At 46.4% G+C, this 22510-nt stretch overlaps 2 protein-coding genes across 2 annotated transcripts in view; one reads left to right on the forward strand and one right to left on the reverse strand.

Annotated features, from left to right (window-relative positions):
• TAPBPL (TAP binding protein like) overlaps positions 1–22510 on the forward strand; it is a 351854-nt gene that overhangs the window by 25933 nt on the left and 303411 nt on the right. The window lies entirely within an intron of this gene.
• MRPL51 (mitochondrial ribosomal protein L51) lies at positions 11828–21121 on the reverse strand. The gene is made up of 5 exons (XM_066601298.1): positions 21031–21121; positions 18374–18415; positions 18228–18297; positions 14108–14212; positions 11828–12071 (listed from the first exon to the last, which is right to left on the reverse strand). Exons 3-5 carry the CDS (start codon positions 18295–18297, stop codon positions 11875–11877), a joined length of 372 nt encoding a protein of 123 aa, XP_066457395.1. The 5' UTR covers positions 18374–18415; positions 21031–21121; the 3' UTR covers positions 11828–11874.

Consider the following 22510-nt stretch of genomic DNA (forward strand, 5'->3'; position numbering starts at 1 on the left):
TATCAATTTGGAATACATACGACTTTTTGATCACTTTTTATTGCGTTTTTTCTGGGAGACAGGGTAACTAAAAAAGTGCATTTCTGGGGTTCTTTTTTTTTTTTTTGGACTACGTTCACCATGCAGGAAAAATAATGCGTTACTTTGATAGATCGGAATTTTACGGACGCGGCGATACCAAATACATATTTTAATTTTATGATTTAGATTTTTTAATAATAGATATGGCAAAAGGGGGGTGGTTTAAACTTTTATAACTTTTTTTTTTTTACAATTAAAAAAACGTTATTGATTTTTTTTTTTTTACTTTACTTTGAAGTCCCCCTGGGGGACTTTAACATGCGATGCTATGATCGCTCCTGCATTACCTCATACTGCTTTTTCACAGGCAGTCTATCAAGCCACCCCAGGGATGGCTTGATAGGCAGTCTGCTAAGGCAGCCCTGGGGCCTTTCTAAAGGCCCCCGGCTGCCATGACACCTGCACGGCTTCCCCGATCTCACCGCGGGGGGGCCATGCGGGACCCCCAAACAGCGTTCGGGGGATTTAAATGCCGCTGTATGGAGGGAGATAGCAGCGCTACCTCCCTCCATACACGTGTAGAAAGTCGATAGCGCCGTCACTAAGGGGTTAATGAGTAAATACATATGTATCACGCTTTTTTTGCAGTCCCATTAACTTCAATAGACTATTTTGGTCTGTAATATGGTCTGTAAATTGCGTATCCTGCGATTTATTTATTTTTTGCATGTGTTTAAATACGCTCGTGAGAAACGCAGGTCTGAACACCCCAAGGCAAATCAATGAGGATTCAGCACTCTGTATGACGCGTGTACAAAGTACATACATAATATGGAACATGCGAATGAGCCCTTAGCGAATGTTACCATGTAGCGGGAAATGGCGCGGATTGTCTGCAATAGAAAATCCACTCCAAAATCAGCATCAAAACTCCAACAAAGCCACGCCAAAATCACGATTTTTACACAGTTTTTGATGCGGATCAGCAGTAGATTTCATCCTTTCATTTTAAAGTGGGGCTGACTGTCTGCCCAAAACTGCGACAAACATGTCAAAATTCACGCCAATGTCCGACAGACGTCCTACACGGACAGCGCAGTCGTATTAGTCAACGCAGCTATTCGTACATTTGTTTTTTCACACTAACTGATGTGAAAAAAAAGTTGCAGCATGAGTTATTTTGGCCGAAGAGTAGCCCATACGGATGTAAAAGGTCTGTGAAATCCGGACGGCACGTGGATGGATTCCGCTCGCTGTCTGATATTTGCACCCGCCACATGGACACGCTTGTGTGAATAAGCCCTTACTGACTGTCCAAGAACATGTCCCATTAAACAGCGCACACTCCGGAGCAGATGCCACAGATGGGGCGGCGGAGGAGGACTCGTGCTGGCGGCCGGGTATCACAGTGACTGGACTATGTGGTCACAGGAGGCGCGATGAGATGAAGGCAGAGTTCCCAGATGATGAGGTCAGCGTCCGCTGCTCCTCATGTGAGGTAGTAGGCTGGAAGGGAAACAGTAAATGAAGAAGTCTTGTTTTAATGATACAGAGCTCCAACCCTCCTGCATAGTCATAGATTTAACCCATTAAGGACGCTGCCTTTTTTTTTTTTAATTATGGCTTCTCTTCCTGTTGGAGTAATGCCTTAATTTAGGTGATACTCGATGGGCATTGAAGCCTCATCAACTAGGTATGTCCAATTGTCTGGACGGAGCACCGAAGAAGAACACAATATGGAGCAATTAAGTGTTGTCCCAAAGTTGAGTGGAATGAAAAGGAAGAAACGCAGCCGTGCCATATTTGGGGAGGGGTTTTGTTTTTACGCATACACATTGCGCCATCTTCTCACCACCAACCATAACTTTATTTTTCCATCAATGCAGCTGTGTGAGGGCTTGTTTTTTGCGGGGTGGTTTGTAGTTTCTATTGGTGTCATTTTCGGGTATATACAATTTTTTGTTTGCTTCTAATTACATTTTTTCTTGGAAACGGAGTGTCCAAAAAAGCACAATTCTGGCGTGCCTTTTTTTTCTGACGATGTTCATTGTGCAGCATAAATAATTTGTTATTTTTAAAGACCAGACTTTTATGGATGCGATGATACCAAATATGTTTTGGGATTATTTTAGTGTAAATTTTTCATAAATGTTTTTTTTTTAAACTTTATTTTTTACAATAATAAAAAAAAAACTAAAACTTTCTTTCACTTCTTTTTGCTTTTTATTTAGTCTCAATAGGGAGTTTGAACTTGGGATCATTTAATCACTTATAACGTATACTGCAATACTGAAGAATTGCAGAATAAGGTATATCTGTCAGCATTCTATTAATACGGACCACAGGCATGTCTTAATAGGCAGGAATACATGGCAGCCCAGAGAGCCTTCAGAAGGCCCCCGGCTGCCATAACAAGGGATTGCACCTTGTAATCTCATGGAAAGGGGTTGTTTGGGACACCTGAACACTAGAGATGAGCGAACGTGTTCAGCCCCGCCCCTTTTTCGCCCGAATACCGCGATTTTCGAGTACTTCACTACTCGGGTGAAAAGTACTCGGGTGCGCCGGGGGGCGGGGAGAGGCGTGGCGGCGTGGGGGGTAGCAGCGGGGAACAGGGGGGAGCCCTCTCTCTCTCCCTCTCCCCCCCACTCCCCGCTGCAACCCCCCGCGCCGCCACGGCGACCCCCGAATTTTTTCGCCCGAGTACGGAAGTACTCGAAAATCGCGGTATTCGGGCGAAAAAGGGGCGTGGCCGAGCACGTTCGCTCATCTCTACTGAACACGGATCGGGGCATTTAAAGGGTTAACAGCATAAAGTCTGATCACGGCTATTATGACCCAGTGTTTGCTGTTAATGACAGCTGACACCGGCCGTGTATATATTAACTTCACGTACCTTGAATGCATTTATATGTCCTGGGGCACTAAAAAGTTAATAGATAAGATGCCCCCTTCAACCACCACCAGGTGGGGCTCCAGAGCTTTCTGTAGACCGCAATATATTAATGTTGTTTTTTCAGAATCCTTCATAGGATAGGAGATAAGACGCTGATTGATGGGGGTCTCATAACACTAATTCTGTCTTCTTTTCTGAATGGCTGACAGTCTCCTACAGTCCGGTAGATGACATGCAGCTGGTTTTAGGCCCAAAACATGCTGATTAATATTTTATTTTATCTTTGTAGTGGTTGGAGCTCTCCTTTTCTGTTACACAGTTCCAAATCCCCTGCATAGACAGATGTAAATATAGCCTTCAGACTGCCTACAGCTGTATGACTGTCTGCAGTGAGCTCCTGAGCTCCCCCTAGTGGTGGTTGCAGGCAGCCAACAGGTTATGATGTCAGAAAGGCGAAGAGATGCAGAAGTTGTAACATATAGCAGAAGGACATTATGGATATCTCTGGAGCGTAGAGAGTGCGATCTGGGAGAGTCTGGAAACGTTTTCCCATGTATCTGGGAACACTTTTAATACTCACTTAATATAACGATCAGCAGGGCGACGCAGATCAGACCCACGACCACCAGCATCTGGGGAGGAGACGGTGATGCATTGTAACTGCACTGGTACATTGTAACAGACAGGAGAGAGGAGCTACTACTGAGAGGATAACCGGGACTCAGGGTCTGTTCACACTAGCCAATTCATTTCCGTTGGGGAAACAGCAGAATGTAAAGAAAACGTTTTAGTTTTCCAGCCAGTAGAAATGTACTTAAACCGAAGACCTTCGACTTCAATCAGATTCTGTATTTTAAGCCTATTTTTCAAACTGGAACAAAATTGCGACACTTCTGTTTCCAGTTACAAAAACTGAATATAATCAGATACATATTTTATTGCACTGTAGTCAATGGGAAGCGGATGAAGCTGGCAAGCAATCCATTCTCCATTTCGGTTTCCTGAGTACCCCATGGGTTTTTGTGCTCCCCTTTGGACTCCTGTATTATTGGTGGTCCTTTAATAAAGGTGGTTCAGTGGTTAGCACTAGAGAGCGAGTAGTGCCTTATTCAAGTACCTGCCCGCCCGTTTCTAGAGATTCGGCTGCCGGCGCAGGTGACAGGTGAGTTGCGGCAGTGAGCAGAGGGAGAGAGGGAGAATCGTGTATGCTTGCTCATCTCTAGTTAGCACTCTTGCTTTACAGTGCTGGAGTCCTAGGTTCCACATATGCATGGGCTTTAAAAACATCCAGACAGCCATCACCCTTTGTCAGATTTGAACCTGGAGCTCCAGCACTGCAGGGCACCAGCAATAACAACTGCGCTACGTTGCCTATTCTTCCTTCTCTGGAGAAGGAGAAGGAGAAGAAGAACAAGAAACACAAAGAGAACATACAAACTCCACGCAGATGCTGTCCTTGGTCAGATTTAAACTTAGGACTCGAGCACTGCAAGGCTAACAGCGCTAACAACTGAGCCACCATGTTTCTTCCAGAAGGAAGAAGGACAAAAAGATCTTCTTCTCCTCTTTCAATTTCTCCTTCTTCTACTCCCCTGGAGAAGAAAGAGGAAGAACGAGGAGAAGCTTGGTGGCTCAGTTGTTAGCACTTTCACCTTACAGTGCTCGGGTCCTAGGTTTGTATGTAACCAAGGACAACATCTGCATGGAGTCTGTATGTTCCCTTTATGTGTCTTCTTGTGCTTCTTCTTCTCCAGAGACAGCAGAGCAAGCATTATAGCTCAGTGGTTATCACTGTTCCCTTGCTGTTCTGGAGATCTAGGTTCAAATCTAACCAAGGGCAACATCTGCATGGACTTTGAAAAACTCTGGCACTGCCAGGCAACAGCAATAACAACTGAGCCACCCTTTCTCTGGAGAAGAGGAAGAAGAAACACAAAGAGAACATACAAAATCTATGCAGATGTTGTCCTTGGTGAGATGTGAACCTGGAACCTCAGTGCTGCCAGGGAACAGTACTAACAACTTAGCCACCATGTTTCATTTCCTTCTTCTGCAGCTTAATTGTTAGCACTGTTACCTTGAAAGCTGGGGTCCTAGGTTCAAATCTGATCAAGAGTAACCTCTGCATGGAGTTTGTATGTTCACTTTCTGTTTCTTCTTGTGCTTCTCCTTCAATCATGGTAGCTAAGTGGTTAGCACCGTTGCCTTGCAGTGCTGGAGTTCTTGGTTCAAATCTGACAAAAGACAACATCTGGAGGTGTTTTTCAAGGTCCATGTTACTGCTACCATCAATAATGTAGGTGTCCAAAGGGGACCTCAAAAATCTCTGGTGTTGCAGAAGAGCCACATCCACTGTTTGCTCATCTCTACCAGGCTGCTCAACAGATCTGCTCTCAATGCATTCTAGCCATTTTTTGAAGGATTCATCTAATAAAGCGGAAGGAACGCTTTCCATCTCACTTCTGTTTTACCAATTTCCAATTCTAGTAAAACTGCATCTGCTGAAAATATGCTAATGTGAACGTAGCCGAAAAGGGGCATATTTATAAGGGCTTGTATGTCAGATTACTAGTGTACTAAAGTGGCCAATTATGTTGTAGACTGTGATTTGTGACTTATGCCTGCCTGCCTGTCTATTTACAGACCTTGGTATTCTTCCACCAGTATTTCCTCTGCAGTTCTGCAGTGTTGGACTGGAATTGCTGGGCTTTATCATGCAGTTCCTGGGCGCTGGCTTCCAGTTCTGAGGTGTTCTCATCTCGAAGTAAAACTTTTTCCAGGTTTACATTCATGATGCTCACAACCTATAAGACGGGAGAGACCTTAGAATGGAGCAGGAGGAGGTAATATGGAGTGAGGAGGTATGTGGTGATGCAGTGGAAGTGTAGGGTGGAATAATGGATTAGGACTCTTATGTACATGACTTCTCTTGTGCTTCCCCTCTCTTCTGGAATGGTCTCCCTCACTCCATTTGAACCCTCTACAGTCGTGGCCAAAACGTTTGGGACTGACACAAATTGGTTTTCACATTATTCATGGCGATGTTCTTTGGCTGTGAGTGAGCCCACTCCTTTCGATGAAAAGCAACCCCAACCATAAATGGTCTAAGGATGCTTTACTGTTGGCGTGACACAGGACTCATGGTAGCACTCACCTTTTCTTCTTCAGACAATCATTCTTCCAGATGTCCCAAATAGTCTGAAGGGGCTTCATCCGAGAAAATACTGTACAGGGATTGGACTGTAGAGGGAAGATCTCTCTCTCCCCCCCACCCCCCTCGCATGCTGCTCCGGCGGGTACACAGTTACTCAAAAAGACTGCTACTCGCTCGAGTAGCAGGCTTAAACTAGCACGCTTGCTCATCTCTACTTCCAACTCTACTCCCCTGTCCTATGATAGATCTCCCTAGTTCTGCAGTGACACATCCTCTGCTATGTGGCTAGACAAATTGGCTAACCAGGAGTCTAGGATGGATGATGGGATGGTCATGGCGGCCATAATACTTGCCACCCAGCTTTCCCAGAAGCAGATGTAGTGATTGATGATGAGTCCATCTAAGTCCTTGGTGTATTAATTCACCTCATCAATCTGCTCCTGTGTGAGATTCATCCTCACGTTGCTGTGGACATCGCTCTCCGCATTCGGGGGCCTGGAGCTGGAATCGTCATCTGGAGCGGCTGTAGGGGCCGACCTGAGGAATGGAGAAAGGGAGGCGAGAAGACAAAAAATGATAATAATGATAATCACCATTTTTTTAAATTAGTGTAGCAATATCCGGGGTATAACTATGGGGGAGCCGAGGTAGCAGTTGTATCCGAGCCCTGATGCCTGAGGCGGCCTCCACACAAAAAAAACCTGCAGTAACATACAGTAAGTGGGACCCCAATACAGATTTTGTACCGGGGCCCGGGCTGTTTCGAATTATATCTCTGTCCAATGTGGACCGCATCCAGTTATATGTCAATCAGGTTTTAAAGGGATTGTCCAGTTGTAAACTATTCATGGCCAATCCTCAGAATAGAGGCCCATTTAGACAATCTTTTGAGTGATAATCATTTACACGGCAAGATGATCGCTCAAAATTTTCTAAAAAGACAGTTTGAGTTACAGTTTTGAGCATTCACTTTGCATAAGCTCTTGAGTAGCTAATTAGCTACTTAAGAGCTTATTAGTGTATAAATGAAGGCTCCCGCTGTATACAGAAGTCAGCAGGAGCGCTGTCTTCTGTATACAGCTTCTGTGTTCTTGGAGTGCTCAGCTGGTATACAGCTGAGCGCTCCAAGCGGGGTATGCAGAAGACAGCTGGAGTGCTGTCTTCTGTCTACAGCTTCTTTCTTCTACGCGCTTTCAGCTGGTATCCCACTGAAAGCTGCCAGCGGGATACAAGCTGAGAGAATCTTATCAGTGCTGCCGGGTGAGATATCAGCCTGTGCCGCTGATAAGAGCCATCGTTCATTTCTAGAAAACTAGAAGTGAGTGATGAATAAACAGTGCACGAAAAGTGCACAATGGGCAGGCGTTTAGATGCAACGGTTATCGCTCAAAAGATGGCTTTTGAGCAAATTTTGAGCAACAATCTTTGTGACTAAATGGGCCTTTAGTCATCAGTGGTAGATTGGCAGAGGTCCATTGCCTGGGGCCCTCTGTTGATCAGCTGTTTACCAGGCCAGCGTGCTTGTACATTCTAACTGATTTATGCAGGAATCAGACAGCTCTGTTCTTATTGTAGTGGCCAGGCTTGGTATTGCAGGTAAAGTTCCCATTCATTTCAATGGAAGCTTGGCCTGCAGTAAGAACGGAGCTGTCTGATTCCTGCAGAATTCAGTTCAGCACAAGTGCATCGGCCCGGCAAACAGCTGATCGACAAGCGGTCTAGGCAATGAACTCCCACCAATCTACCACCGATGACTTATCCTGAGGATAGGCCATTAATAGTTTACAACTGGACAGCCCCTTTAAGTGACACATCATCCCACAGATACATAAACAATCTCTGAGGGATTCTCATATATATATATATATATATATATATATATATATATATATATACACACACACACATAATCCATAAACTGACTTCCAATAATGGATTTCTAGTAATGGCGGTCAGTTTGCGCAGCGCATGTGACGGCGGCATTTGGTAACATATGCAGCGCACTTTTATACAGAAGGTCCGCAGCATTTGAGGTGTGTATATTAATGTTCTGCAGCAGCTGAGGCATGTATGATGAGGTTGTGCAGCAGCTGAGATGACTACTGTAACATTCTACAGCAACTGAGCTATGTATAATGAGGTTCTGCAGCAGCTAAGCTGTGTTTGATGATGTTCTGCAGCAGCTGAGGTGTGTTCGATGAGGTTCTGCAGCACCTAACTTGTGTGTAATAAGGTTCAGCAGCATCTGAGCAACTCATGATGTTCTGCAGTAGTTGAGACGAGTACTGTAACATTCTTCAGCAACTGACCTCTGTACGCAGAGATTCTGCAGCAGATGAAGTGTGTATTATGATGTTCTGCAGCAGCTGAGGTATGTCTTCTGTTCTACAATGGAAGATCTGTGTATGATGAAGCTGAGATGTGTACAATGATGTTCTGCAGCAGCTGGGACACAGTACTATATAAAACACACTGCTGCTGCTGCTGCTGCTGCTGCTGAAGAACCTCTTCTTAAAGAGAAAGCACTCCATGTCAGTCAAAAAAGAAGAAAGCTCTTGCCGGAGTGATTGGTGACATTAAGGTCCTGCAGAGAAGATCAGCAGTATCTGTGCCGTGCCGCTCATCTCTGTATGATCATCAGGTTCACAATGTGATGCTCATACAATTATTTAAAGACAGCTCAGCGGAAAATTTCCCAAAATGCCTCCCTTCTTAATGCATCATGACTCTACAATGTAATGTATCTGCTGTCCATCCCTGCAACAATGTAACATCACCATCTGATACAATGTAACCCAATGAGTGACTGCCCAACCCCCACCTTGTAAGGCTCCATCGAGGAGAACCAAATAAAACATGACGTCTGTGAGCTCCTACCAGTGTAGGCTGTCACCTGTAGCTCTCGGCTTGGTGCAGAACTACAAGTCCCATCATACCAGAACTGATAGATGACAACTCCCAGGTATAAATCGTAAATAGTGTTAATTAAAGCCCGCCACGTCTAATGATGTCATGGTGTGCGCATAACTCACATGTCTCCGGCTGGGTCTGCAGGTGAAGTCCATCTCCTTCTCCCCGCAGCCGGTTATATACCCGCTGATGACGTCACTCCCCCGGATGAATCAGCCCGGTCTGCACACTGCAGTGCCGCTGACATCAGGGATCCGGGCAGACGTCCAACGAGCGCCAGTGACAGCGAACACTTCATACATTTACTTGAGTGCATTTATCATCTCATTAATGTAAATAAGTCCAGAACTCTGCGCCGATTTCATCATCTATCTTTATAGGAATCGGGGGTCGTGTTACGGAGCTCCAGAGCCCCTGCTTCCACTCACAGGGCAAAACAGAAGAATGATCAGATTCTTTCTGGCTGCAGTCACCAGTAGGGGGAGCTACTTGTATATGGATTTATACAGCCACGATTGGGAAAACTCACTATATACAGATTCATACAGCCACCACTAGGAGGAGCTCACGACATACAGCTGTGTAGCCACTATTAGGGGGAGCTCACTCTATACAGATTTATACAGCCACTACTAGGGGGCAATCACTATATACAGATATATAGCACTATTATGAGGAGCTCACTACTTACAGATTTATACAGTCACCACTAGTGGGAGCTCACTGTATACAAATGTCTACATTCACCACCGGGAGAACTTACCGTGTACAGATTTATACAGTCACCACTAGTGGGAGCTCACTGTATACAAATGTCTACATTCACCACTGGGAGAACTTACTGTATACAGATTTATACAGCTACTACCGTGTTTCCCCAAACATATGACCTTGTCTTCTATTAATTTTTGCCCCAAAAGAGGCGCTAGGTCTTATTATACTTACCTAGTAGGCTCGGTCCATGTCCCTGCCGTTCCTAGTTAGGGGGCTTCATCAATCCCGCCTCCAGGAAGCGATGACTCCCGATTGGTTCTTGAGCATTACTAAGCCAATCAATGCAGTGCTCGATGAACCAATTACAGACATCGCATTGTGGAGGTGGGATTTATAAATTGGCCAATCAATGCCGCGGCTCAGCCAATTCATAAATCCTGCTTCCACAACGTGACAGCTGTGATTCGTTCTTTGACCGCTGCTCAACCAATCAATGCAGCAGTCGAAGAACCAATCATAGCCACCACAGGAAAAGATGGGAGGGGCTCACTGTATATCAAGTAAATTTGTCTTCTCTTGGACTGGCTTAAGTTAGTGGACCTAGGAATAGGTGTTTTTTCCATAATCAAAATGTCGTGATTTCATCAGGTTCACAGTGTGGTAAAACATCTACTTTGGGGACACGACTTTGGTCAGCAATTTTTCCATCCCACAAACATCATTGATGGTCATTTTTGGCTGACCTATGCTGTTGTGACTAGAGGCTCAGGGGTTGTCTCCCGTACCAACAGCGTCTCGTGGTAATTTCTATACTTTTGTATTTGTTTGGTATTTATCAGCCCTTATTTGATAGTTTAGACAGTTCTAATAAGAGTCATATTTTAGGGGTGTGTTCACTCATACAGAGATCTAGAGCTACTCCTGAACTCCAAATACATCTGTGTTCCATTAGCTCCACCTACTGGTAGCTGGAGGCAAAATGTTATCATTCAACGCAGCAGCCAATCACAAGTGACTCCTTTCTTCTGCTATGGATGGAGCTTAGAGAAAGAAATCCAACCTGTGGCGATCAGATGATTCCTGCAAGATCTTCATTCTTGTGCTTGATTTACCTCCCAGTTGAACAGCCGCACCAAATGTCTTCACCCAGACTCCTCCATCAACTATACCGCCATATACTGCAGGCACACCATAAGGATATTCTGCTGACATACATCTGGCCAATAGGAGGCTATTAAACCTAGAAAACACTAGAGGCTTGTGTGTCTAGTGTTGCTTAGTAATGGAATACTGGTGATTGGGAGGGCACCACATACCATCTGCCTCACTTCAGTGCCCAATGCCCCCATCTTATATCGGTTGGGAATTGCCCTTGATCTTTAGGCTGGTTTCACAAGTGTCCCGGCCGGACCGCTGGTATCCTGACCCAAACGCAGAGCATCATAGGAATGTACAGTAGATGGGAGACAACTATGTTTAGTCATGGAAACAGAGTAGCTACACGGTTTCCAAAATTCCCATTGACTTCTATGGGAGTTACAGAAACATTGTAGCCGACGCAGCCATCTCTATTCTCCCAGCCACCTTGTACAGAGTGATATTCCCATCCCAAGTCAGCAGAGATCTGAATACCCCTTAGACCCACCGGAAATAAAATAGCTGCAAGTTACTTATTCTGCACGATGATTTCCAGAATAACGCCTGACATCACTTCCTGCTCTTCAGTTATTGGCTGAAGCAGCACCTTACAGAGACTTCCTGCCCCACCCACCCCTGTGGCAGGAGAAATTGAACACTCCCTGCTGGACTCCCCTGTGGATTCCAGCTGATCCCTGGGGGGCCACCAACTGTCCAACTTGTGATAATCTTATTTTTAGGGAAACCTTCCACTATAGAGACCGTTCAAAGTAGACAACCCCTTTAATTATCTAAGCCAGGCCTTCAGAAGCACTCTAATGAAGTTGTGCCTCCATTAGCCGCATTACAGTAAATAGGGAACATTGTAGAATAGAAGACCGAGCCTCTACCACAACTCATGAGGTTCCTAACTAGGTGAGGATGACCTCAGTACATCCTCTGTGTAGGCCCTGTAGGTGTGCAGAGGAACAAGAAATAACATAACAGCCCAGTAATTAGTGAAGAAATATAATTTATTTGGCGCACAGCAGATGGGGCGGGGTCAGCGGTGTTTGCCGTAGCGGTTGAACCTCCTGTACAGGAAGTTGATCCTTTTGTTGAGGTTATGTCTCTCCTGAAAGAACATACGATCTCCGACCATCTTCTTCTTCCTGATGCACCTCTGCAGCTCGTTCCCCCGCCAGCCTCTGAGCCAGGAGGGGCCGACGATCAGGTTCTTGGGGTGCATCTTGAAGTCTCCTGTAAGATATTCATTATATGAAAGGAAAAACTTAAAAGCTTTATAAAAAAAAAAGTGCAGAACTATGGAATATTTATTTTAAATGGCTGTAAATGTGGTAAAACAATAGAAGCAATGCTACTGACCTGTGCATCCCTAACGATCCAGCGCTGCTGCTCCTGCAGGTCTCCCGAGCTTTGTTTACCAACAGCTACCACCTGATTGGCTAGCTGCAGCGGTCACATGCTTTTCTCCTGGCATCACCACTCAGATGCTAGGAGACATGATGCCATGAGAACGACATCTAAGCTGCTGCAACCTCTGACTGGCTTCAGCAGTCAGGTGCTAGCCATTTGTAAAGGAACAGGAGGACTGCAAGAGCTGCAACGCCAGAACACAAGGGAAACGGGCGAGCGTGGTCGCTTTAATAAACACATCTGCAGTTATTTTTAAAAATGATTCCACAGTTGAACAATCCTTTTTATTATGTAAGACATTCATACTGTATCTTATAAGGGAATGTTACATCGTTGTAGTATCACTGTGTGCAGTAAATAGGGAGGAGGGGAATGCAGCTGCAGCTTCTCAATGATCCAGAGTGCTGTGAGAGGGGGGAGGGAGCAGCTGAGAGGACACAGCACAGCTCTGATACACCAGGGAGAACCCACTCAGCAGGTATGGAGACAAAATGAGTTTACGGGCCCTAAATATGCGATGGAAGATACAATTTCCTGGCTGCACTGGGAGAGTTTTCGTTTTCTAGGTATGCAAACTGCTGGAAACACTGGAAGACTGTCGATGCTTAAGTGCCCATCAGCCGTCCCGAACATTATCACTCCGATGCTTTCCCAAAGAAATGGGAATTGTTCACAGAATGGAGGCGGAACGCTGCGAAGATCAAACCGGCTCGCCCACCTACATTGATAGTAAACAGGCATCATTCATAGATGATCTGCCTGTTTTTCAGACAATTCCATGGTTTTCAAGTGAACCAATTCTTGGGCGAATATTGGCCTACATAAAAGTACCCTAACGGATCGTCTGATGCAGGACAGACTATATAATCACATCCCATCCCAATGCTAGTCTGTCAAGTTCTTCTAGCATAGGACTCCTAAAGTTGTGCCAACTATTCAGAAGTCATAAAATGTATTATTAACTAAGGTTTAAAAAATATATAATGTTTTCCTGAAAATAAAACCTAGCGAACATAAGCCTCTCTCATTGTTTTCAACGGGGCCATCAGCAGCGTTGCACCACATGCTGGGTGCAAGCGGGGGCCATGCAATGTTTCTCCATTGAAAACAATGTGAGAAACTTTGCAATCAGCCGTGGAGGAGGACCGCTACTTCCCCAAAGTGGTGCCAGGTGGTTTTTAGATAACACTTCGCATTCGCGAGGAAATCGCATGTTGGCAAGAGCGACATTGAGCCATAATTCCGGTATCGCCCATCTGAGGTTAGCCTTACTCTGAAACCAAACACAACTTGCAAATCTGAGAACAGAGCCCAGAGTCGGGTGGCGGGCCGAGCGTACCCTTTGTGGGAACGCGGTAGTGTTTCATAATAAAAACAAACATGGCTGCTATGTGGGTGCCGGCACAGAGGTCACGCTGCCTGTGCCGGTCACACTCACTGGGCTGAACGGTAAACCTAACAAGAACGAACAGTGTAGTGTCAGGCTCCAGCCCAACGTGTCCCACATCAGGTTTCTCACAAGCTATTTTGTTTAATTTCTGACGATCCCTTTAAAGACAGGCTAAAAAAAGTAAAAAAAACAGACAAAAATTAAAAAAAGCAAATTGCAATTGTTTCTGGCTTGTTTTTGTATTTTCAGCATGAATCTCTCTGTGCTCCCAACATCAATAAGTTAATGTCAGACCGGTGTTTATATAGAAGCTTGTAGATGTGACATAAAGCAGTGAGGTTATACCTATAGCTCCACAGCTCTTGCAAGACTACAATTCCCAGCATGCCCCGACAGTTGCAGACTGGAGGGCTATAGGTTGGAGATCAGCGCTCTAAAGCATTTATTCCCTTGTGTGTCCCCAACTCACCCAAAATCCCGATATTATCGTAAACCCCAAACTGCGCTCTCTTCTGGGTCCAGCGATCTGTATTCTTTAGTGGCGGCATACAACTCCGAGCGAGACTGCAGCTCCCTGCAAGACACACGAAGAAGGTTACAACCGAGGACCTACCTTACTTCTCTATGCAACATTGGGTCAGAATCCTGGAACATGACTTACACCTTATTACATCCGATGGGGGGGGGGGGGTCCTTGCCTTAGCCTTACAAGCCGAGATAGCCGGCCGTAATCGTATACAGGAGGAGACGGATATGTGCTCTTCCATTCCCCCAATAGGTGGTAGTCCCCTGATGCCACTTTACATATAAATGGCGGCTTGTGCGGACCCATTCCAGCATTTCCTTCTAATTACGACATACTGGTGGTGTACCAAAGCCTCATGGTCAATGGTGGTCTGGCTTGGTTTGACAAATCAATGGTGGTCTGGCTCGGTTCGACAGATCAATGGTGGTCCGGCTCGGTTTGCCGCCCGTCATGCAGGGTACTGTAGCACAGCTTCGCCCAGGTGATCAGGGTGCGCTGCATGCTCTGTGCGGGGTTTCGCTGAAGGGCATCATGCGTAAAATCACTGAAGGAGCCATAATGCTTATATCTACTTTCCCGTGGAGGGACGCGCCAGTAATCAGCTGCACCGTCCCGTTATTTCCACTTCTCTATTGCAAATCCATTGTTAGGACCACCAGTCCCTGCATATCACAGTGCTGGACGCAACCCCAGCGGTGGTCCCATCACAGCATCATGTGACCAAAGCAACTTTCTCCGTTCTACGTCTGGCACATGAGTTGTGCAATCAGGATGCAGACAGCCCGCGCGCCGCTGCCTTTCATCTTACTTTAACCCTTTAATCACCATCAATTTACCCCCTTTAACCACCATCTCTGAGGGTAGCATGAGGTATGGACAGGCTCACGAATTACTGCTGTGAGGATCTGTGCAGTAGTTTGAGAGGAACTTATGTAGTCTAAGGCCTCTTTCACACGGGTGACAGCGATACCGCCGCTACAAAATCGCGTCGATATCTCAGCTTTGTCCCCGTGATTTTGTAGCGTCAGCGATGCTTTTTCTTGGGAATAATCTTGTGATTTTTATCGCAAAAGTCCGTAGGGGTTTCTAATGTTAAAATCGCATCGCACAAGAATCACAAGTTCATGCGATGCGCTGAACAAGGAGGCTCCATAGCGGAACAAGGGAGAAAAAAATAGCACATCGCAGAAAGATAGAGCGCGCTGCGATTTTTGTTTCTCGTAACATAGCATCACTGAAAACATCGCAGGTGGGAAGGAAACCGTTGGAAAGCAGGAGTTTTACAAACATGCGTTTTATAGCGCTGTCGGAATGGCACAAAATCACGCAATTTAGTAGCCCGTGTGAAAGCGGCCTAAGTAGCAGTCACACAGAGAACATTAAGATGTTGATAAAGTATTTTTTTATCGAGTTTTCTTTATCCTGTACAATATTAAAAAAAAGCTATAAACGTGATATCGCCATAATCGTACCGACCCCCGGAGGAGAACGGGTCATTTTTACCATCCTCTGAATGCCATATAAACAGCCGCACCCTAAAAGTTGCATAACAGTTTTTTTTTTATTACACCCCACTTTTTAAAAGTTTTCTAACACATCATACAGCATGTGAAGTGGTAAAAACGAAAAGTACAACTTGTCCTACAAAAACAAGTCCTCGTGTCGCTGTGATGCCAGAAAACTTTTTTTAAAGTGGGAAGGAAAAGAATGAAAGCGAAAAAAAACCGACAAAGAACCGCGGCAGAAAGCTGCTAAAGCGCTGTTACTCTAGGCTGATGTTTGCTTTCCAGTGCTGCAGCAATGTTACTGACTACACATAACAGCCAGTGATAGGCTGCAGCGGTCGTGTGGGTAGTCTGAAGTCATCACTGGAAACAAAGATCAGCGTGCAGCAGCGGCGCCGCTGGGGTTAGCAGGCGAGTTATGTAGCTTTCCTTATATTACAACGATGCCCATTTGTAGGGGGTCTCAGATAATCCCTGCAACGACCAAAGGGATGGCCAAAGGTTTGGAGACTGACAAATTTTGGCTTTCACAAAGTCTGCTGCTTCAGTGCTTTTAGATCTTTAACCCTTTCCAATCCAATTTCTACCCTGGTTTTCCTAGGGGGGTTTACTCTTTTTCTGGCGTTATACAACGGCGCTATATGCTGGCTGAAGCCAGTACTGCATGAGGTGACAAGTTGGATAGGCTCCGACAGCAGAGAGGCTGGCAATATACAGTAAGAGAACCCCGACGGACGTCTTTCAACATCGGAGCTGTACAGCCTTAACTCATAATGTCTTTAGACGTCAATGGATTGGAAAGGGTTAAGGCCTTGTGCACGTGAGCGAGATTTCTGTGCATTGCGAGACGCGCAAATATGAACTCCTTTCTTGAGAATGGCGTTATTCACATGAACGATTCCCCCCCATTGATGCTGCGGGGTTAAGCATCGCTGCCTGTCCTATATTTTGGTGTTCTCTCGGAACGCCTCGTCCATTGTTTTCAATGGGATCTCTAAAGACATTGAAAGCGCTCGTGTGCCGTGCGATGTGTTGTGTCCCACTGAAAACAATGGCAAACGCTTGTGATCCTCTGACGCTCGTGAAAGCCACCCGAGGATCGCAGTTTCCCAGAAGTGATGGGAGGCGGTTTTGCATGAACCCACAAGCGTTGGCAAGCGCGATATCAGGCGGAGTTTCTCAGCTTGACATCATGCTCGCCTATGTGAATGTAGCCGGAGTCAGATCTTTCTATGGTTACTGAAGTACAATGAGAAGGAGTTCATACATTTTAAACCTTTATTTCATGAAGTTTGGGCAAAGACTCAATATTTACAGCTTTAATACTTATTTTTCAAGACTTCTACAATTTGCCCCGGCATGCTGGGTATCAGCTTCTGGGCCAAGTCCTGGCTGATGACAGCCCATTCTTCCTAACCAGTAATTAGAGTTTGTCACAATTTCTATGTTTTTTTTGTCCTCCGGCTTTTTGAGGATTGACCACAGGTTCTCAATAGGATTGAGATCTGGGAAGTTTCCTGGCCATGGAATCAAAATGTCACTGTATTGTTCCCTGACCCACTTAGTTATTACTTTTGCCTTGTGACATGGTGCTCCATCATGCTGGAGAAAGCATTGTTCATTACCAGAGTGCCCCTGGATGGTTCGGACAAGTCGCGCCCCTGGATGGTTCGGACAAGTCGCGCCCCTGGATGGTTCGGACAAGTCGCGCCCCGGATGGTTCGGACAAGTCGCGCCCCGGATGGTTCGGACAAGTCGCGCCCCGGATGGTTCGGACAAGTCGCGCCCCGGATGGTTCGGACAAGTCGCGCCCCGGATGGTTCGGACAAGTCGCGCCCCGGATGGTTCGGACAAGTCGCGCCCCGGATGGTTCGGACAAGTCGCGCCCCGGATGGTTCGGACAAGTCGCCCCCCGGATGGTTCGGACAAGTCGCCCCCCGGATGGTTCGGACAAGTCGCCCCCCGGATGGTTCGGACAAGTCGCCCCCCGGATGGTTCGGACAAGTCGCCCCCCGGATGGTTCGGACAAGTCGCGCCCCGGATGGTTCGGACAAGTCGCCCCCCGGATGGTTCATCCAAGGGAGTGGGCTCACTCACAGCCCAAGAACGGGATCTAAACCTCCTTCAAGAGCAACTTCCTCCAAACCACCCAGGAGTAATTTGATGATGAACAATGTTTTTCCAAGAACGGATTGCCATCAGTCAGGATTTGGCCCAGAAGCCGATATCCAGTATGCCGGGGCGGTCTGTAGAAGTCTTGGATAATAACGGTCAACACTGTAAATATTGAGTATTTGCCAAAACTTCATGTATTTGTCAATAAAAGTGAAATACTTCTAACCGTACTTCAGTGACCACAGAAACCTCTTACGAGGAGATCTAAAGACTCTGGAGCAACAAACTTTGCGTCAGTCTGAAAAAGTTTGTCCGCGACTGTAATATGGAGGCCCCTTCACTCTAAGGATGGCGCGGTCCTGGCCGCTGGACCCCGGAGGTGGCGGTGATGAAATATCCAGTAGACCCCGTTCTGGTCATATTGATTTTACAGAAGGACTCACCAAGAGAAAACGAGCGGGAGGCCGGGAGCACCGGGGGGCGACACCAGAGCAGCCGCATCGCCGTCCACATCTGTAACAACACACGAGGATTGTGAGACCCCAGGGGGCTACAAAGTACCGGAGCGGACAGAGAAGGAAGGACTTACCTTGTGATTCTACTGCACCGAATACAGGAAACCAGCGAGAACCTGCAGAGAGCAACACGAAAAAACATGAGAAAGCCGCAAACACAGAACAGCGACAGAGAAGATCCGACAGATTACAAGAAGTCCTGCACCGACACACTGTAACAGACTAGCAGGACAGGAGGGGGATCTGTAGTGCCAGACCGGATACAACTGTAACAAACCATCAGCTGTGGGACTAGCAGGTCTGCACCGATTTTGAGCTTCTTTAACCCTTAAGGAGCTGCCTTGTTTTGTTCTCATTTTGTGTGTCTCTTCCCACCTTCTGTTCTTCCGCTGATGCGGCCGGCCGGGGATCATTTATTGTGGTACAGATGACTTTTGATTGTTTATTACATTTTTTTCTTAACAACATGGTGACCAAGAAGCACAATCCTGGCATTTATTATTATTTTTCCGACAGCGTTCGCCGTGTGGGTAGAATAATGCGATATTTTAATAGATTCCCCTTTTACTTCAGTATTGCAGTATATAGTATTTCTGCCTGTATTGTACCAAGATGAACTGCAGGTCCGTTTTAATAGGCAGAAATACAAGGCAGCCCTAGGGGCCTCCAGGAAGCCCCGGCCACTGTGACACACGGATGACAACTTGTAATCGTATCGTGGGAGGGGCCATTCGGGACATCCAATCCGAGCAAGTATCAATGCTCGTATCCAAGTATCAATTTGGAATACATACGACCTTTTGATCGCTTTTTATGGCGTTTCTTCTGCGAGACAGGGTAAATAAAAAAAAGTGCATTTCTTGTGTCCTTTTTTTCTTTCGGACGACGTTCACCGTGCAGGAAAAATAATGCACTACTTTGATAGATCGGACATTTACGGACGCGGCGATACCAAATACGTATTTTTATTGTATGATTTAGCTTTTTTAATAATAGATATGGCAAAAGGGGGGTGATGTAAACTTTTATAACTTTTTTTACAATTAAAAAAACTTTATTGATTTTTTTAATACTTTACTTTGCTGTAGCATTACGTCATACTGCAATTTAACAGGCAGTTTATCAAGTCACCCCACGGGGATGGCTTGATAGGCAGTCTGCTAAGGCAGCTCTGGGGCCTTTCTAAAGGCCCCCGGCTGCCATGACACCTGCACGGCTCCCCCGATCTTACCGCGCGGGACGGGATTTAAATGGTTAATAGCCGCGATCGGCCGAACAGCCGATAGCGGCTATTGCCCGCGGGTGTCAGCTGTTATAAACAGCTGACGCCCGCACGGTATGAAGAGAGGTTGCCACGCAACCTCTCTTCATACATACCCCGCCGCTCCATGACGTACCGGTACGTCATGGAGCGGGAAGGGGTTAAAAACTTATTTTTACTTTTTTAAAAATGTTTTAAGCCCCACAGGGCACAACAACTTGTGATGTTTTGATCACTCCTGCCACAGCATCGCATCATACTGCTACCGGGCAGGCAAGTCTATCAGGCCACCCCACGGGGCTGGCTTGATAGGCAGTCTGCCGTGATCACCCACAATCTCATTGTAGGGGGCTGTACAGGCCCCTGGAACATGTGTTGGGGGATGTAAAGGGTTAACAGCTCCAATGAGCCGCACGGCTTATCGGAGCTGTTGCAGGCAGCCGTGCTGAATGAAAAGAGGTCGCCCCGTGATCCCCCTCCATACATACGCCCTGCAGTGTTAAAGGGGTTGTCCCGCGCCGAAAAAGGGTTTTTTTTTTTTTCAACCCCCCCCCCCCCCCCCCGTTCGGCGCGAGACAACCCCGATGCAGGGGTTAAAAAAGAACACCGGAGAGTGCTTACCTGAATCCCCGCGCTCCGGTGACTTCTTACTTACCTGATGAAGATGGCCACCGGCATCTTCTCCCTCGGTGGACCGCAGGGCTTCTGTGCGGTCCATTGCCGATTCCAGCCTCCTGATTGGCTGGAATCGGCACGTGACAGGGCGGAGCTACACGGAGCCCCATTGAGAAGATAAGAAGACCCGGACTGCGCAAGCGCGTCTAATTTGGCCATTAGACGGCGAAAATTAGACGGCAACCATGGAGACGAGGACGCCAGCAACGGAGCAGGTAAGTGAAAAACTTTTGATAACTTCTGTATGGCTCATAATTAATGCACAATGTACATTACAAAGTGCATTAATATGGCCATACAGAAGTGTATAGACCCACTTGCTGCCGCGGGACAACCCCTTTAAGGGGTTAGATATAAATTTGGTACGGCAGCCATCGCACCGACCCATAGAATAAAGTTCCGTCATTCTTGCTGCCGCGTGCGCCAGAGAAACAAGACGCCTACAAAGATGGCGGAAATCCATTTGTCTATCCCATTTCACTTAGTCCATTCAACCACGCCGCAGAATCTACAGCGACGGAGACACGAGCTTTAAATATGGAGGAAAAAAAATCATAAGTGGAAAACAAAGGGGTCAGTGTCATTAAGGGGTTAAACATCTGTAGAACTACAACGCCCAGCAGTGTATCAGTGCATGCAGGGATTTGCAGTTCCACAAGGTGCAGACAGGAGTGCCAGCAAAACAGCGCAGTGATGGACGACCCTGAGATGCCACAGTCTGCTGGCCACTGTACACTCCATGCCCGGCCCCAAACCGTCCGTACACCGGCCTGACAGCGAGCAACCCGCGCTTACCACCACCTTCTTTACAGGTCACTCGTTTCTTATAGAAGCCGCCATGTTACTTCCCCAAAATGCAGCGCGGCCACTAAGCCACGCCCTAAACAATGAGGCGTTAATGACGTATGGCAGCCATTTTGTTGTAGCCCAGTAGAGGTTACAATTAACCACACCTCTTCCTGCTGATTGGGTAGTTCGCCTGTCTATCAAGATATATGCTATTTGCATATGACGTTATCAATCCCGCCCCTTGTAATGTAGAGGCGGGTTGGTCCCTATGGTAACGGCGCTGTGATCATACGTGTAATGTTATAGGAGAGAAAAACTGTCTGATGCCCCTAGCAACCAATCAGAGCGCAGCTTTCATTTCTAAATCAGCTGAGGTAAAATAAAAGCTGCGCTGTGATTGGTTGCTATGAGCAAAAACAACATGGGGAAAACTTATTGAGACCGGCTTTTTAAACACATAAATCACAAAATTTGTGACTTTTTATGCCAGAAACTGACCTAAAAGCTCCTATAAATGACCCCCCATAATTTCTATAAGGGTTCGTTCATACGTAGCTGATTTACTGAGGATTTTGTTGCAGATCTGCTTCAGATTTAACCCTATAGGGCTCATTTACACGGCTGCACTGCGTATTTAGGTCCGTGATTGCGCGGTGTAGTCACAAAGTGTCACATCAGCATGGGCAGGAAAAAAAAACACGAAATCCCATTGATTTTGAGCATAAGGGCGTATTCACCCCCATGTAAACACAACCGCGCTCGGCGGCACGGAGCTAAACGAGGTAAATCCCTTCCACAGCTTTTCAAACTCCGCGGCAGAACGCAGGAGCTTGAAAATAACCGCAGTAAGATAAGCGCCACCAAATCTTTCCCGCACGTAGTTTAACTCATTGGGGGCGGGTACTCTCTTTTCTCCGGCGTACAAATTACGGGAAAAGGTGGTGAGAACGAAACCAGTGAAACCTCATTGAGATCGGCGGTTTCGTTTTGTCCTGTTATACAACCGTGATTATCTGGTTCTGGCGCAACTACACTGCATGCCGGCGAGCGTAGTTGTATTTACGCTTGTCTGAACCGCCTACATTCGTGTGAAGGAGCCATAAAATTGACTTCAATTGAAAGAGTGAAATCTGCTGCAGATCCAGACCAAAATCTGCAAGAAATGAGCTACGTGCGAGCGCACCCTGCGGGCTCCTTCACACTGGCGATCGCGATATCGTCGCGAGAAAAGCGCAACTTTATTCCCGTGATTTTTGAGCATCAGCGCTTCTTTTTACCGCAAAACATCGCCGCCACTTGCCATTTTCTTGTGCATTTTTTTTGTGCCACGATTTTTTCACAAGAAGGACAATAGGAGTTTCTAATGTTAAAAACGCATCGCATGAAAATCGCACGTTTGTGCGATGCAATAAAAAGGAGGCTCCACAGGGAAACATGGGAGATAGAAAAAAAGCAAAGCGCAGAAAAAAAGGACATGCCGCCATTT

Source organism: Eleutherodactylus coqui, chromosome 4, assembly GCF_035609145.1.
Source record: "Eleutherodactylus coqui strain aEleCoq1 chromosome 4, aEleCoq1.hap1, whole genome shotgun sequence".
NCBI lineage: Eukaryota > Metazoa > Chordata > Amphibia > Anura > Eleutherodactylidae > Eleutherodactylus > Eleutherodactylus coqui.